At 45.8% G+C, this 15,453-nt stretch overlaps 1 protein-coding gene across 4 annotated transcripts in view; it reads left to right on the forward strand.

Moving 5' to 3' along the window:
• Window positions 1–15,453, forward strand: part of SUN1 (Sad1 and UNC84 domain containing 1) — a 51,784-nt gene that overhangs the window by 3,190 nt on the left and 33,141 nt on the right. For 3 of the 4 annotated variants that reach the window (XM_082858147.1, XM_082858148.1, XM_082858149.1), the window contains exon 1: window positions 10,313–11,778. In XM_082858147.1, coding sequence (XP_082714273.1) covers window positions 11,702–11,778 — 77 coding nt within the window. In that variant the 5' untranslated portion in view covers window positions 10,313–11,701. Of the gene's footprint in view, window positions 1–10,312; window positions 11,779–15,453 lie in introns of those variants that run through there. The other variant, XM_082858146.1, reaches the window with a different exon arrangement.

Here is a 15,453-nt window from a genome sequence, read left to right on the forward strand (position 1 = left end):
CTAAGTGTCCTGAGCACATCCCAAATTTGAGCACCCACATTGGGGTTTGCAGGGCAGTGGGAACAAGACAGTGATGCCAGCCAAGCACAAGTGGTGTTGCAGTGAATATTTTGGTGGGTAGTTATGCTCAATGCCGCCTGCAGGAAGGTTGCAGTATTATTTTGTTGACTGAAAACACCTTCATCTTCTTCCTCGTCTTCTTCCTAAATTTGGAACTCATTGCTATTTTTGGACAGCTCAGGCCACTCGATTTCCAGTTAGGAGAGACGAGGCCTGCTGCATTTGAAACTGTTTACTTCCTTTGGGCCAAAATAAGCTTAGCGTTGATAGAGGGAAAGTACAGACCATGATGTTGCTGTTATAACATGCTGTTTATTATGATCACATGTTGTAATTGACTCTACTTCATTAAGTGACTCGTGTGATTCATTAGTCAGTTTTGTAGTTTGAATTATATCTGTAATAGTGCTCATTAGTTGGGTGCTTTGTTTTTCATTTAGTCACATAGGGGCATTCAGTGAATGGTCACTGGCTGCGAATTTTAGTTGAGGAGCTGAGAATCATGTGACAGACGGGTTTTTGACATTTGTGCGGAATAAAACTGCGGGTGCCAGCCTTCGGTAGTGTGAGAGTGATTAAGTGTAGATCAGTGATTCCCACTGGGGCATGAGGGGCTCCTCACGGGCACACATGGCTTGAAAACAAAGCAGTGCTCTGCCTAGTTGCTTTGGTCTTAAGTCATTCTAGTTGCTTTATTTGATCTTTATTTAACATTATTGGAAGATGGGAACTACATGTAGAATATGAAAACCGTCAATTGAAAGGTTTCTTTACTTGCTATTTATGCTACAAACCTTTTCAGTACTGGAGAGTGCTCACTTTTAGCCCCGTACTTACATGTGGGAGGGCAGAGCATTAAAGGGTGATCTCAGAAATGGTGTGGATTAACTGTTTACATTTATAGTAGAAATAAAATCCTGTAATTGTTGTTTCTGATTGTTCCCAATTATAGTTGGAAATGAAACAGAGTGGACGCCACTGTTCTGATTAGATGAGGAAACATAAGAAGTGCTTCACATTCATTAGAAGGAGTGAGGAGGCCAAATACGTGGGGCCCTCACTGATCGTCACGCGTTCATCTAGCATTTGGGGCGTGGTTTTTCCAGGATGTTGTCAGACGTGGAGCGACGGAGGGATGAGGGGAACCCAAGAATATTTTTGGGTTGAAGGCAAAGCAACATGATAGCAACGAGTTCTCCCATTTCTCTGGGCACCTATGAGATGTTCATTGGTTCTGCAAGTCAGGGTTAGCACCTACCCTCAGAGAGTTCATGGTCTAGTTGGAGAGAAAGACTCTTTAATAAACAAATATTACAATTTCTGTTAAGTGGTAAATGCCAGGGAGCACTAAAATTGGCACCTAACTTGGATATGTGGGTTGGGGGCATCCAGGAGAGCTTCCTGGAGGTGGTATCTCAGGTATAGCCTAAGGATGAGTAGAAGTTAGCTGGGAGTGATTGGGGTGGAAAGAGAACAAGGGATTGGGGAATCAGCGATCAGGAAGGCATCCCAGACAAGGAGAGAGCACAGAACAGTATGTAAATGGGGTGCGGGGAGAGGGTTACCTGAGGCCAGGTTCTCAGTGAAGCTGCGATATGGGTGGTGGGAGACAGAGAAGTGGGGTGTTGGACAGAGGGTTTACTTGCAGGTGCTGGGAAGCCGTGGTGGGATCTGAAGGGAGGGAGATGGTCAGGTCTCTTTTTAGGTGGACTGTTCTGGCAGTTTTCTGGCTTGAGGAGGCAAGACTGGAGACAGGGAAATTAAGGGCACTCCCCCGCAGGAAGCCAGCCAGAGATGGTGCAGCAGGGGACCAGCTGGAGGGAGGGCGCTGCTGTTCTGAAGAGGGGGGAGCAGTTGGACGCATTGAATTTAGTTACTTGTGGGTGACTTGCAGAAAAGCTCCACGAGAAGTAAAATCAGATGCCTACCTCAGTGTATACAAAGGAATTACAAATGGATTAGGTGAATTAAAAATGGTGGGAAATGTGAAAGTCAAATCAGTAAGAGTAGTAGAATCCATGACACACTATTCATGTGTTCTTGGATTAGGAAGGTCTTTCTTCTTTTTTTTTTTTTTTTAAATTTTGCATTGTTTTGATTCTTTTTTTTAACAGAAACTTTAAATCCACATATTATCAAGGGAATTTATTATTTTTTAAAATTTATTTTCTTTTTTTATTTATTTTTGGCTGCATTAGGTCTTCGTTGCTGCACACAGGCTTTCTCTAGTTTCAGTGAGTGGGGGCTACTCTTTGTTGCGGTGCACGGGCTTCTCACTGTGGTGGCTTCTCTTGTTGCAGAGTACAGGCTTTAGGCGCGTGGGCTTCAGTAGTTGTGGCACGCAGGCTCTAGAGTGCAGGCTCAGTAGTTGTGGCGCATGGGCTTAGTTGCTCCGCGGCATGTGGGATCTTCCCGGACCAGGGATCGAGTCCCCTGCATCGGCAGGCGGATTCTTAACCACTGGGCCACTAGGGAAGTCCCTAGGAAGGCCTTTCTAAGCAGGACAGGGAAGGACTGACTGTGCAGCCCAAGTCACCATAAGTTTGTTCAGTAACAGACGGAGGCCATCCCAGGCGTGTGTGACATAACTACGGTTGATGTCCTATAAAACAGAGAAAAAGACAAACCTCCAGTAGGTTGAGATATAGGGCTGGCCTTCGCCTGTCAGAGTGGCCCTGCAGAGTTGACCACTTCCAGTGTTGGGAGGAGCACTGTCAGGTTAGGGGGTCCCAGAACTGCCACCCAGCATTCCTTCCAGAAGGCACTCGCTGTCATTCGCTGTCGCTGAGCTCTTTCCACTGGAAGAGCCGTGCGTAGCTCTTCTAACTGTACCAGTTGTGAGAAAATTCAGAGCACTCTAGGTTTGAAGCAATACATAAAACCGTGTGGTTCATGTTTTCTGTATTCTAAGAAGAAAGACCCTTTACAGTAACATGCATAAAGTAAATTGGCTTTTGCTGAAACACTGAAACAAATCTCACTGTAAGAGGAAATGCAGCTTTTATTTAAAAGATCGGGGGCACATATAATTGGGAGATGTAAGCGTGTGATAATGCATCTTCACGTAGAAGGAATTATTTTCCCTAAAACTCAGCTATTAGGTAAACAAACCCATCTAGCCTGCATCTTTTCCTGTTTCATTTCCAAAAAAAGGAAAGAAACATTGGATCTTGGCTAGAAACTGTCAGTACATAGTTGCTGCAGAAAATAACTAACTCCTGTTGAGTGTTTTCACCCTTGTGCCAGGAAGCGCTGAGCGGGTTAGGTGTGGTAACTGGTTGAATCCTGCAGCAACACTGAGAGTCCGGTGCCACGTAGAGTGAGTAATGGTACCAAGGGTTGAGTAAGAACCCTGCAGGTCTGGCTGCCCCACACTGCTTCACAATGAAGGCCATTTTTTTTTTTTTTTTTGAAAATAATAGTTACTTGTTTAAATTTTTTTTTGAAAATAATAGTTAATTGTTTATATTATAAGACCAAAACCTACTCTTTTTTTTCAACTTTTTATTTTATGTTGGAGTATAGTTGATTAACAGTGTTGTGTTAGTTTCAGGTGTACAGCAAAGTGATTCAGTTATTCATATGCATGTATCTATTTTTTTTCAAATTCTTTTCCCAGTTAGCAAAACCTACTCTTTTTAAAAAATGTTGAATAGTACCCGAGGGGGTAAATGAAAAGTAGAAATCCCATTCTCTGTAATTTTACCATTAAGTTTAGTGTAGTATTTTTCCTGAAGTTGTAAAAATATATTCAAGTATATATATAACATGTATAGCATTCTGTAAAGGTCTTTCAAATATTTTTAGGTTATAGTCATTTGTTTCTCATTTGCAGGTTTAAATAACGAGTTCATTTTTAAGGACTCTCACAGGATAAATCATAGTTTTTCATAAACTAACAGTGTTTTGCTTCCTTAAAATGAAAACAGGTATGTGAGGCTTATTCCTGTTTGTTATGTTGTGGAAGTAATTACACTGAACATGATATTTGGAAAACAATCATTTCTAACCCATTTTATGATTTTTTTAATCTGTAGGGAAAATAACTTAATTTTCTTAGTCTCTCCATTATGCAGTTTTAACAGGATTAAGTCTGAGCAGAGTAATTATGTTAAGGTTTAGTACTCTGGGCTTCCCTGGTGGTCCAGTGGTTAAGACTCCGAGCTTCCACTGAAGGGGGCATGAGTTCAATCCCTGGTCAGGGAACTAGGATCCCGCATGCCACATAGCAAAGCCAAAAAAAAAAAAAAAGATTTGATACTAAATTTTTTTTTTTTTTTTGGTATGCGGGCCTCTCACTGTTGTGGCCTCTCCCTTTGCGGAGCACAGGCTCCAGACGTGCAGGCTCAGCGGCCATGGCTCACGGGCCCAGCCGCTTCGCGGCATGTGGGATCCTCCTGGACCAGGGCACGAACCCGTGTCCCCTGCATCGGCAGGCGGACTCTCAACCACTGTGCCACCAGGGAAGCCCTTGATACTAAATTTTAAAGGGCACCTCTGAATTTTAGTTTTAAAATTCTTCTCTACAAGGCATGTAACAATGGAACACCTGATTGCGCAGGTGCGCATTGAAAACCAAGCCCTGGGTGATGAAGAGTTGGCGGGGGTGGAGCTAGACCGCGTTTGCGGGTGCAAGGCCCTGAGGGGGCCCCGTGGGCCTGTGCTGTCAGCTCACAGGGCCCTCGGAGACGGCCCTGTGGCAGATGGCAGTGTCTGGAGCTGTGCCCAGAGTGGGGAGGAGGGTGCTGCTTGGAGCCGTCCCCTTGGACTGCTGTGCTTTCTGTGGACGGGCTGCAGTGCTGATGGTGGATTTGGATGGGGCTAACGAGGTTGGTCTGTGCAAGCTACTCCTGAGGATTTCTGCCGGGGAAGCCGTGTTAGCCCGTGTCAGCCGGGCTCGCTTCTAGTCTCAGCCTACTTGGTCAGCGACCCCATCAGTTCATAGAAAGCTTGATTTGTAACATGCTTGTCTTTATAAACACAGTGCTTTCAGAGCAAATATCTAGTTGCCTTATACATGGTTTAATAAAAAATAATTATTTACTAGGTGACGATGCTTGTGGTTTATGATGATGAGAAGAAATGCTGCTCACCATTTTTAAAGTTTGTCTTTTTCTAGTTTTATTTTAGAACTGATAGCATTTCCTAAGAAAATATTTTATGCTAGTTTATTTCAGGACCATTAACAGTTTTATTTTTTCTTTGGTTTTGCCATTTGCTGCAAGCTCTGTTTTCAACCTTGTGTGACTTGTAATTTTTGATACTTTTCAGACATGTTTTCTAGATTGTTACTAGTTTAGTACAGATGTTCTAAATAGTAGAGATTCAAATTATATGTGGTGGTTGAACTAAAATCCATTTTTGACCAAAGCATTCAAGAACAAAAATTGAGCTTTATATTTCATTTCTACCATGTGATGCAGATGTTACATACAGTATGTACTAGGTAAGGTAAAGGGTATTAAAGGAGAAACCAAGTGTCACTTATGAAGCATCTTAACTCAGATTTTAAAACCCTGCTAGGATCTTCATGTTTGTAAAGATACTTAATTTCTTAGGTTTGAAACCAAAGTTTGCTCCCTATACAGAGGACCTCTTTTGTCTGTGCCTGCTGGCTTATGTGTGCTTAGCCACTAGTGAAAGCGAGATAGGAGGGAGACACCGGGGTGATTTATGACGATAGCGCTTCCTTTTCTGCTGGAAGATGTCGCTCTTGGCCCACCGTCTCCTGAGGTGAGCACTTTTCCCTCTTGGGACTGGCCACTGCAAATCGAAAGCCGTTAAAGAGCTCTGTTTTCTGGGACGTGGGGAGGCTCCCCTGAGCGCCCTCTTCCTCCCCCCATGTTAAGCCTCTGGGCCTGGAAAAGGGGGGGTGCCTGGTGTGAGCCCGGGCTCTGGCTCTGCTGTGCAGTCCCTCCCTCCCATGTCTGGGACAGTCACGAGCACGTGGCCTGTGAGGAGGTCATTCCAGTCGTAACACTTTCGGGAGAAGAGAGTGGCCAGGAAGAGTCTAGAGAAATGAGGACAGTGAAGCCTGCACAGGGCACGTCTCTGTAAACAAACGTGTTTACAAAATGTTGACTTTGTATTCATTCCAAGATTTTCTGATGCGTTGAAAACGTTTTCAATCCATTTTTTCACTTGCTCTTTCAATACTGCTCAGATTATAAATACAGATCAGATCTCCCTTGAGTCACAGGCTGAGGCCGCCTTTAGGCCATGCAGCAAGTAGGAAGGCTCTAATGTTACACGCGGGCTTGAAGTAGCAGTGATGTAAGGGGAGACTGGGAACGGCATTGTGAACATGCCAAGCACTGTTAGCGGGAGAACTGGTATCACAATTGCACTTTTGCTGCTGGGGTCCTGATGAGCTGAGAGAGACCGGAGCTGATGTTCTAGTCTGCTGGCCCCAGGAGCCATCTGAGCTGCCGCTGGACTTCGTCGTTTATTTAGGTTGGGGCTGAGTGAGTGTTCCATCTCAGGGATTGTCAACTCAGAAGGAAAAAAAAATGCTTTTTTTATTTTTATTTTTTGCGGTACGCGGGCCTCTCACTGTTGTGGCCTCTCCTGTCGCGGAGCACAGGCTCCGGACGCGCAGGCTCAGCGGCCATGGCTCACGGGCCCAGCTGCTCCGCGGCATGTGGGATCTTCCTGGACCGGGGCACGAACCCGCGTACCCTGCATCGGCAGGCGGACTCCCAACCACTGCGCCACCAGGGAAGCCCCAAAAAATCCTTTTTTTAAAAAAAATTTTAAAACAGGCTATATAAGTTTATTCCACAAACTAATTAAAGCTAACTTTTTGAGTGCTTGTCATGTGTCAGGCACTGCTTTACAGACATTATTTCATTTAATTCTCTCTTTTTTACTTTATTTTATTCTATAATTTTATCTAATGCTCACATTTTACGAGAGGAACTAAAGATTAATTTTAAAGTGTTCTGAGTCCATATCATTATCTGTCCAGGGAGGAAGAATGAGGCAGCAGGGTTGATGGCGGACAAGCCGGGTGTGGAAGGAAGCAGCAAAACGCATTCTAGTAAGATACATGATCACACTGTGTGATGCGGTCCACAGTGAACGCAGGAGACAGCGCTGGTCATCACTCCCTAACTCATTACTGAGTCACGCTTGGTGTGGCCTCTGCTGCTGCTTTTGGAGGGTCTGCTTGGAGAGGTGGTCTTCCGGGCTGTGGAGGAAGTACTGGCTAAAACAGCATTTACCTGGGCCACGGGTCTGATTAAGCAGGGGCAGGATTCTGCGTATAGTTGTATAGTTTTATACGTACATGTGTTTCACTGGAGAACAGAACATAAAATTCACATGGTTACAGGAGCGAAATCAGAATGAGTAGAAAAAAGTGAGGGCATCCAATTGCATGCTCCTTTTCCTTCCACTGTCGTAGCCACTGAGCTCTGACTGTGACGGGCCTTGGCCTCCCTGCCCTGTCTCCTGTCTGCCTTTCCTCCAGAGCCGCATGGCCTGCTCTTCCTAGAGTTGTGTGTGTCCACACTGGTGCTCTCTTGATGGTGTTATCTTTGGGCATTTTATTACGTTTGAAGCTCCTCTCATAAAACATTTAGCCAAAAGTCTACCACTGTGCCTGCCACTCAGCTCGTGTCTCTGTGTTGTCACCCGCAGGACTTTTACGTGGTCACTCTGCTGTAATCCTGTCTTGCTTGTGATAGGCTTGTGATGGCCAGTAGCTGCATTTGGTTCTTTGATAGAATTTTATTTCAGAGACAAGAAATTAAATTTCTTTTAAAATTGTGGTATAAGGCCTTCATTAAACCCAACTAGGGTGGTGTCGCACAGCTTTATCTGTCTCATCGATTGGGAGAACCAGGTTGAACAGTGTGGTCCACTGTGTCTCTGACAGCTTTTGAAAACACCGTTTGTTATGCATTAGAAATTAACCTCTCTTTTAGGTAGATGAAAATGTGAGAACATATTGATGTAACTTTTAAAAGTAAAAAGGCTGTAATAGATAAACAACGTGGACCTTTGTATAGCACAGGGAACTATCAATATATTCAATATTTTGTAATAACCTATAACAGAAAAGAATGAAAAAGAATATATATATGTGTATATATACGTTTGTATGTATATGTAACTGAATCACTTTGCCGTACACCTGAAATCTTGTAGATCAACTATACTTCAATTTAAAAAAATTAGGAAGCATTAGGACTTCCCTCATGGTGCAGTGGTTAACAATCCACCTGTCAATGCAGGGGACATGGGTTTGAGCCCTGGTTTGGGAAGATCCCCACATGCTGCGGAGCAACTAAGCCTGTGAGCCACAACTACTGAGCCTGCATGTCACAACTACTGAAGCCTGCATGCTAGAGCCCGTGCTTCGCAACAAGAGAAGCCACCGCAATGAGAAGCATGCACACTGCAATGAAGAGTAGCCATCACTTACAGCAACTAGAGAAAGCCCGTGTGCAGCAACAGAGACCCAATGCAGCCAAAAATAAGTTAAAAAATAAAAAAAGTATGAAGTAAAGATGTCCAAAAAAAAGAAAGCATTAAAAAAATACATTGGGGCGTCCCTGGTGGCGCAGTGGTTGAGAGTCCGCCTGCTGATGCAGGGGACACGGGTTCGTGCCCCGGTCCGGCAAGATCCCACATGCTGTGGAGCGGCTGGGTCCGTGAGCCATGGCCGCTGGGCCTGCGCGTCTGGAGCCTGTGCTCCGCAACGGGAGAGGCCACAACAGTGAGAGGCCCGCATACCGCAAAAAAAAAGGAAAAAAAAAAAAAACACATTGCATGGGACTTCCCTGGTGGCACAGTGGTTAAGAATCTGCCTGCCAATTCAGGGGACACGGGTTCAAGCCCTGGTCGAGGAAGATCCCACATGCCGCAGAGCAACTAAGCCCGTGCGACACAACTACTGAGCCCGTGTGCCTAGAGCCCGTGCTCCGCAACAAGAGAAGCCACCGCAGTGAGAAGCCCGTGCACTGCAACAAAGAGTAGCCCCCTCTCACCGCAACTAGAGAAAGCCTGCGCACAGCAAGGAAGACCCAGCAGAGCCACTACATACATACATACATACATGCAAGTGAAATAAAAAGGCTGTTAGTTCTTGCATATGTCCTCCTCACCAGGCTCTAACCGCTCCTTCTGTGCTGAGTCATGGGCTGGACCTCCTTGGGCTGGACCTCCTTGGATCCCTTCAGTGGCCTTGCCAATAGCGCCGCTGCCACCCTGCTTCACAGATGGAGCTTCCTGTGTGCGAGGAGCTGGCCTCAGGGCAGTCAGTCAGCTTGTGGGCAGAGCTGGGATCAGAGCCCAGATCTGTAGGGGTCAGTCCCTGTTCTTAGCTGGACGCTCTAGTGTCTCCATGTCATATTCATGATGTTTAAATTAAATGCTGCTTTCGGGCATCTGCCATTCACTTGTTTATAACACTGTAAACCAGTTTCTGTAAACCAGTCCAAATACTCAGTTCACTAAGGACATCTTGAATTCTTTTTCTTTTCTTAAATAAATTTATTTATTTGTTTGTTTATTTTTGGCTGTGTTGGGTCTTCATTGCTGTGCACGGGCTTCCTCTAGTTGCGGCGAGTGGGAGCTACACTTTGTTGTGGTGCGCAGACTTCTCATTGCGGTGGCTTCTCCTGTTGCAGAGCACCGGCTCTAGGTGCGCGAGCTTCAGTAGTTGTGGCTCGTGGGCTCTAGAGGGCAGGCTCAGTAGTTGTGGCGCACGGGCTTAGTTGCTCCACGCCGTCTGGGATCTTCCTGGCCCAGGGATCGAACCCGTGTCCCCTGCGTTGGCAGGCGGATTCTTAACCACTGCACCACCAGGGAAGCCCCCGTCCTAAATTCTTGAATACGAGTTGTACAGAAGTTGGTAGAAGTTAGCAGCAGTTAGAACTGCTTTAACCGGGGGTTGGTAATGTGGGTGTAGTAAAACATGGAAGTGAAAGATCACTTTGAGAGTTAGGATGTAAAAATCAGTTACATCTTCTCTAGAGGATGAGAGCAGTTTTGGGGTATTAGTATTGTTATGGTTGCTTAGTAAGTCATTACTAACCACAGCGCAGTCAGAAGCCATTATTACACAGCTGCTGGGTGTGGCTCTCTTCTGAGGGGAGCTGGGAGGAGAGGTGAGCCAGGAGGCTGCCCCTCGTGTGCTGTTCCTCAGTCTGTGTGCCCTTGAACCTGGGCTCCAGTGCTGGTGGAGGAGACAGAGGGGAGCTCGAGGCAAGTGAACAGGTACTGAACAAATACATGGACTCGTTCTCAAAGGTAAGTATTTGCAGCAAGAGATTTACGTGTCTATTAATAGAATGAATTGTACTTATTGAGTGTGTGTTCTACCTGGGCTGGCAGGCCAGGTCCCTGAGAGGAACTGAGCAATGTTGAAATTAGTAGGCACAGTAAAGTTTTTATATATAAACAATGGTCCTTATTTCTATGGGTGCTTAATTTTTAAAAGAATATTTGGGGCTTCCCTGGTGGCGCAGTGGTTGAGAATCTGCCTGCTAATGCAGGGGACACGGGTTCGAGCCCTGGTCTGGGAGGATCCCACATGCCGCAGAGCAACTAGGCCCGTGAGCCACAGCTACTGAGCCTGCGCGTCCGGAGCCTGTGCTCCGCAACGAGAGGCCGCGGTAGTGAGGCCCGCGCACCGCGATGAAGAGTGGCCCCGGCTTGCCACAACTAGAGAAAGCCCTCGCACAGAAACGAAGACCCAACACAGCAAAAAAAAAAAAAAAAAAATTAATAAACTCCTACCCCCAACATCTTCTCTAAAAAAAAAAAAATATATATATATATATATATATATGGACTGTTTCAAAGAATATGGAGTGAATTTAAGTATTTTTGGCTTAGTTTATAGAAATCAGTCATTTATACCTGAATATTTTTTGTCTAGGTTTATCTTCCTTGATCTTTCAACAGCAGATTATGATTCACATTACTCCTACGAGGGTGTGGGGTTTTTTTTGAAGTGTGTGTGTGTGTATTTTTAGCCAGAGGAAAGTTTGAGTCATTCCAAAGAAATGTAGGTGACAACATGAAAAACAATAGGCTCAAAACTTTTTAATTTAAAAATAATCTGTGTTTTCCTTTGGGGAAAAATAAAAGTATTAACAGTGCCTTAAGCTTATCTCTTATTCACCCTGCAGTTTTCTGATTCTGAGCTGCTTGTAAAAATTTTGCTGTCTAGGAAAGTATGGGAGTGCTTCTTGACCACGGAACAAGGATCAGTTCTGCTTTACTTAATAACAATGAAAGTTTATTCCAGAAGAGTGAGAACATTTTGACACCTTCAGGAATTTAAAAGTACATTTTAGAAAGGGTTCTGAGTTACTTTCTGTGCCCTTTTCATCATTTTAAGTCAGCTGGTCTAGGGTTTCCCCTTGTTGCTCTTGTAGATTTATAACCCTAGGGAACTAAGTACGACAACTGTGTTCTGGACTTGCAGCCGTGAGAAAACTTGTCTCCTTTGCTTAAAAAAAACCACCAAACCAGCCCTGCTTTACTGGCCTTGTTTAATCAAAGTGTTGACGGTGACTCTAGTCAGTCTGCATTGGGCCACCACAGACAGGGCTCCTCTGTGTGTTCCAGCCTTTAACAGCCTGCATTGCTTTTCCCGCCTTCTGCAGTATGCTTTGAGACCGTGAACATGGACTTTTCTCGGCTCCACATGTACACTCCTCCCCAGTGTGTGCCCGAGAACACTGGCTACACGTATGCACTCAGGTGAGCTGCTCGCATGCGTGTTACGTTGTCTTGCCTGGGCTGTTCTTGAATGCCTTTGGGTTAATGGGGGCTTTATGGTACTTGCACCCAACTGCTCTGTGTTGAAAGTGAAAATATCTATGAACTTTATGTTATGCTCTGGTTTTACAAAACTGCCAAACTGACTTGGAAATTATGAGGTTGTTTTGAAAACCGAAAGTTTCTGATGACTCAGTGATTAGTCATTGCAAATGAATGACTGTTTTTGCCTCCACCCAGGTGGCTGTGGTCTCAAGAACACATCTGTGTGGTTATGGTGGGGTTTTGTGATTTATATTAATGGCTGAGTATTTTAAAATTAACAGAACTAACCTGGAAAGTGACTTGGCTTTGAGAGGAGCCATCATAAATAGAATTTTGATGAAGCCCACGGTTTCGAGACCACAACTTCTGTCAAATGCACTGAGTTTTCTGTTTTTATTTGTATCTGATTTGATGCTGAACCTTGAAGTTTGAGTCTTAGAAGCTGTTGACTTGCTCTTTGCCTTTCTAGTTTACCAAGTATTGATAGAAAGGATGATTGAGACGAAACTTAAGTGTTATAAAATTATGGGCTACTGCCAAAGGGAAAACATTCCTGGATTGGTGAAGATTTGATTGGCAGATAGAAAAACCTTTGCATCCTGGCAAGATGTTTGAAGCACACAAGGAAAATGCTAGTGTCAGTTTTATCAATGGCTTATCTTCTAAAGGGTAAAAATGTAATTGAAACTTAAAGAAAATTGGAAGATATTTTAAGAAAACTGCTTCTTAACAGCATTAGTCAAATCTCATATTTAATGATTGAGTTTTTAGTCACAATTTTAGATCATGTCACACTTTCTGTAGTAACACACTTTGTTTTTGTTAAAAGTCCTGTAGTATTTTAGAACAAAATGAGTGGGCCAACTCAAGTAAAATTCCTCCTTATTCTGTATTGTGGAGCATAAAAAATAATAGTTCCTGGTAATTTATTTTTAGCTTTTATAACCCATTTTATTTTGTTTTTATATTTATTTATTATAACCCATTTTAAATACAGTTTTTAAAAGTTGCCTATGTCTGGGTCTCTACAGAGAACCCAACGCTCGTCCAGTGAGGCGTGCGGCTGGATCGGAAGTGGATGAGAACTGAAGTGGGAAAGGCGGGCGGACTGAGCTGTGCTGGGAGGTGGGCCTGTGTTTGAGGGCGGCGCGAAGGGTTTCAGCCGGGAGGGGTGGGTGGAACCAGGGTTATGCAGTTATGGAGAGTGGGGCGGTGCTGGTCAGAGACCGGCAGGAGTTCGGGGGCCCTGACCACTCGCTGCAGCGCTGGGCAGGGCGTGGGGAGGGAGGGGTTCGGGAGGGAACGCTGGGGGCCTTGTGCTTGACTGGAGGAAGGGGATGAAGGAGGAGGCAAGCGTGACAGTCACGGCTTGGCGTGGGCACAGGAGCAGGACCACCAGTCAGCGGGAGGGGGTGTGAGACCCAGGCTCAGGAGCCATGTGGGCGGCAGTTCTGGTCTGGCCATCAGCAGGCCATGATGGCAGCCCGAGGGTGTCCTGGGCGCCGAGGGCCCACAGAGGCCCAGGAAGCGGTGATGGGCGGGCGCCGCAGCACAAGGAGCAGAACTCCTGCCGAGGGTCCCAGCCACCCGACACCCAGTCTGGAGGGGGCATGCCCAGCTGTGGACCGGCCTCATGTGGCAGTGCTGAGGTGGCTCTGTCCTTACCTCCCCTTCCCTCTCCTGCCAGTGTGTCTCTACGTCCCCACCCTTCAGTGAAGCCTCTGTTTACCGTCCAGCTCCAGCGGCAACTCATGGTCCCTGGAGGCTGGGTTTCCCTGCAGCCTTTCCCCGCAGCCCTTGGCCACCTGGCCTGGCCCGAAATTGTCCTCCTCATATCCTTGTCCTTCCAGACCCTCCCCTTCCGCCTGCTAAACTCCCAACTCTGACCGTCTGTCTCATTACCACCTGGGTAGCCCCTGGCTGACCACCCCATGTCCAGCACTGCTGGCCTGCAGCCTCAGCACTTTTAGTAAACACGTAAAGGATCCTGCAGCATCCTGGTCATGCCATTTCTTTAAGATGTTTTTCTGTTATGGAAAATGCCAAACAGTGTGAAAGTTTGGAGAATAGTGATGATAAGCCCCTTCACCTCTCACTTATTTTCAGCAGTTACCAATACTTGGTCTCCCCTCCCCAGTGGGTTGTTTTGAAGCAAATCTCTAAAAGATAATGATATTTTTAAAACAACTAGTCAGAATACCAGGTGTTGAGAACCCAAGGTAGAAGGAGGGGAGAGGAGAGAGTCTGGGGCAGGTGACTGTCACATGTTGCTAGGCAGTCTGGACCTGCTGGGCCCTGGGTGCATCTGTCTATAGGAACCTGTTACCGATGATGGTTGGGATCCCAGCCTAGGGCAGGAGGGCACAGGCGCTGGTGGAGCGCTCACAGAGTCGTGGGGTGGGCACCCCTCAGGTGCAGACAGAGGCGCTTGTCAACATCCAGGTCTGAACTCAGCGCAGAACTCCTGGTCCCCGCCTCCCGCCTCCCCCACTCCCCCACTCCCCCACTCCCTCTCTCCCTCTCTCTGCCCCGCTGTGAACACTGCTGCAGCTTCTGTTTAGCTGGGCACTATCCCGCTCAGAGTGAAAGTACACATGGTCCTACCTCCTCTCGGCTCCAGAGGTAACTACTGTTACGGTTTGGAGGTGTTTTCTGAGCTCTTAACCATCTGTGTTGGTAATATGTGCTTTTATTTATTATTGAATATTTTATTTATTTACTTGTGTTTGGCATTGCTGCACAGCTTGCTGGATCTTAGTTCCCCGACCATGGGTTGAACCCTGTGCTTTTATGTTATATATATATTTAAAAACATGAATAGGATGATAATAGAGTATTTCTTTTTTCAGTATATCTTGGAGGTCTTTCTGTGACAGTATATATAGATCTTTTATGTTTTCTAACGGCCTCACTGCATTACATAAGGTACATGTATCTTAGTTTATTTCATCATCCCCTTATTAATGGACATTTCCCAGTCGTTTGCTCTTTTCTTTTTTTTGGCCATGCTGCGCGGCTTGCAGGATCTCAGTTCCCCAACGAGGGATTGAACCCGGGGTCATGGCAGTGAAAGTACGGAATCCTAACCACTAGGCCACCGGGAACTCCCTCATTTGCTCTTACAAACAGCCGCTATACTGGCTTCTTCCCAGGGCCCTCTCTAATCAAAGTAACAGGTATTTGGAACACCCTTCTGCCGGCAGGGGCATTGTGTTAGAGGTCCTGTGTTGGAAAGCCAGGACCCTCTCCAGACTGGCAGCGTTGTCATGTCCCCTGAGTTGCAGCCTCTGGGGCGTGTGGGGGTGGGAGACAGAGGTCTGGGTGCCGTCGTCAGCTTCTTGCCTTCTGCACGTTTGCGTATTTGTCTAGGTTGCTCCTCGAGACACACACCTGGTCTGGGGCCTGACAGAGGCCGGTGGACTTGAACTGCACTGTCCTCTCTTGATGTTCAAGTTCATAAATGGCCGTCCTCTAAACCCAGGACTTAGGTTAAGAGAACGATGGTGGAGGGGTACTGGTCCATTCTTACGTGGTAGATTCTGACTTGAAATAACAATTTTCTTAAACGAGAATTGTAATTATGTAAAATACTAAAAATAATCTTGGAAGAAA

The sequence above is a fragment of the Leucopleurus acutus genome (genome assembly GCF_964270905.1).
Source record: "Leucopleurus acutus genome assembly, chromosome: 16".
Classification (NCBI taxonomy): Eukaryota; Metazoa; Chordata; class Mammalia; order Artiodactyla; family Delphinidae; genus Leucopleurus; species Leucopleurus acutus.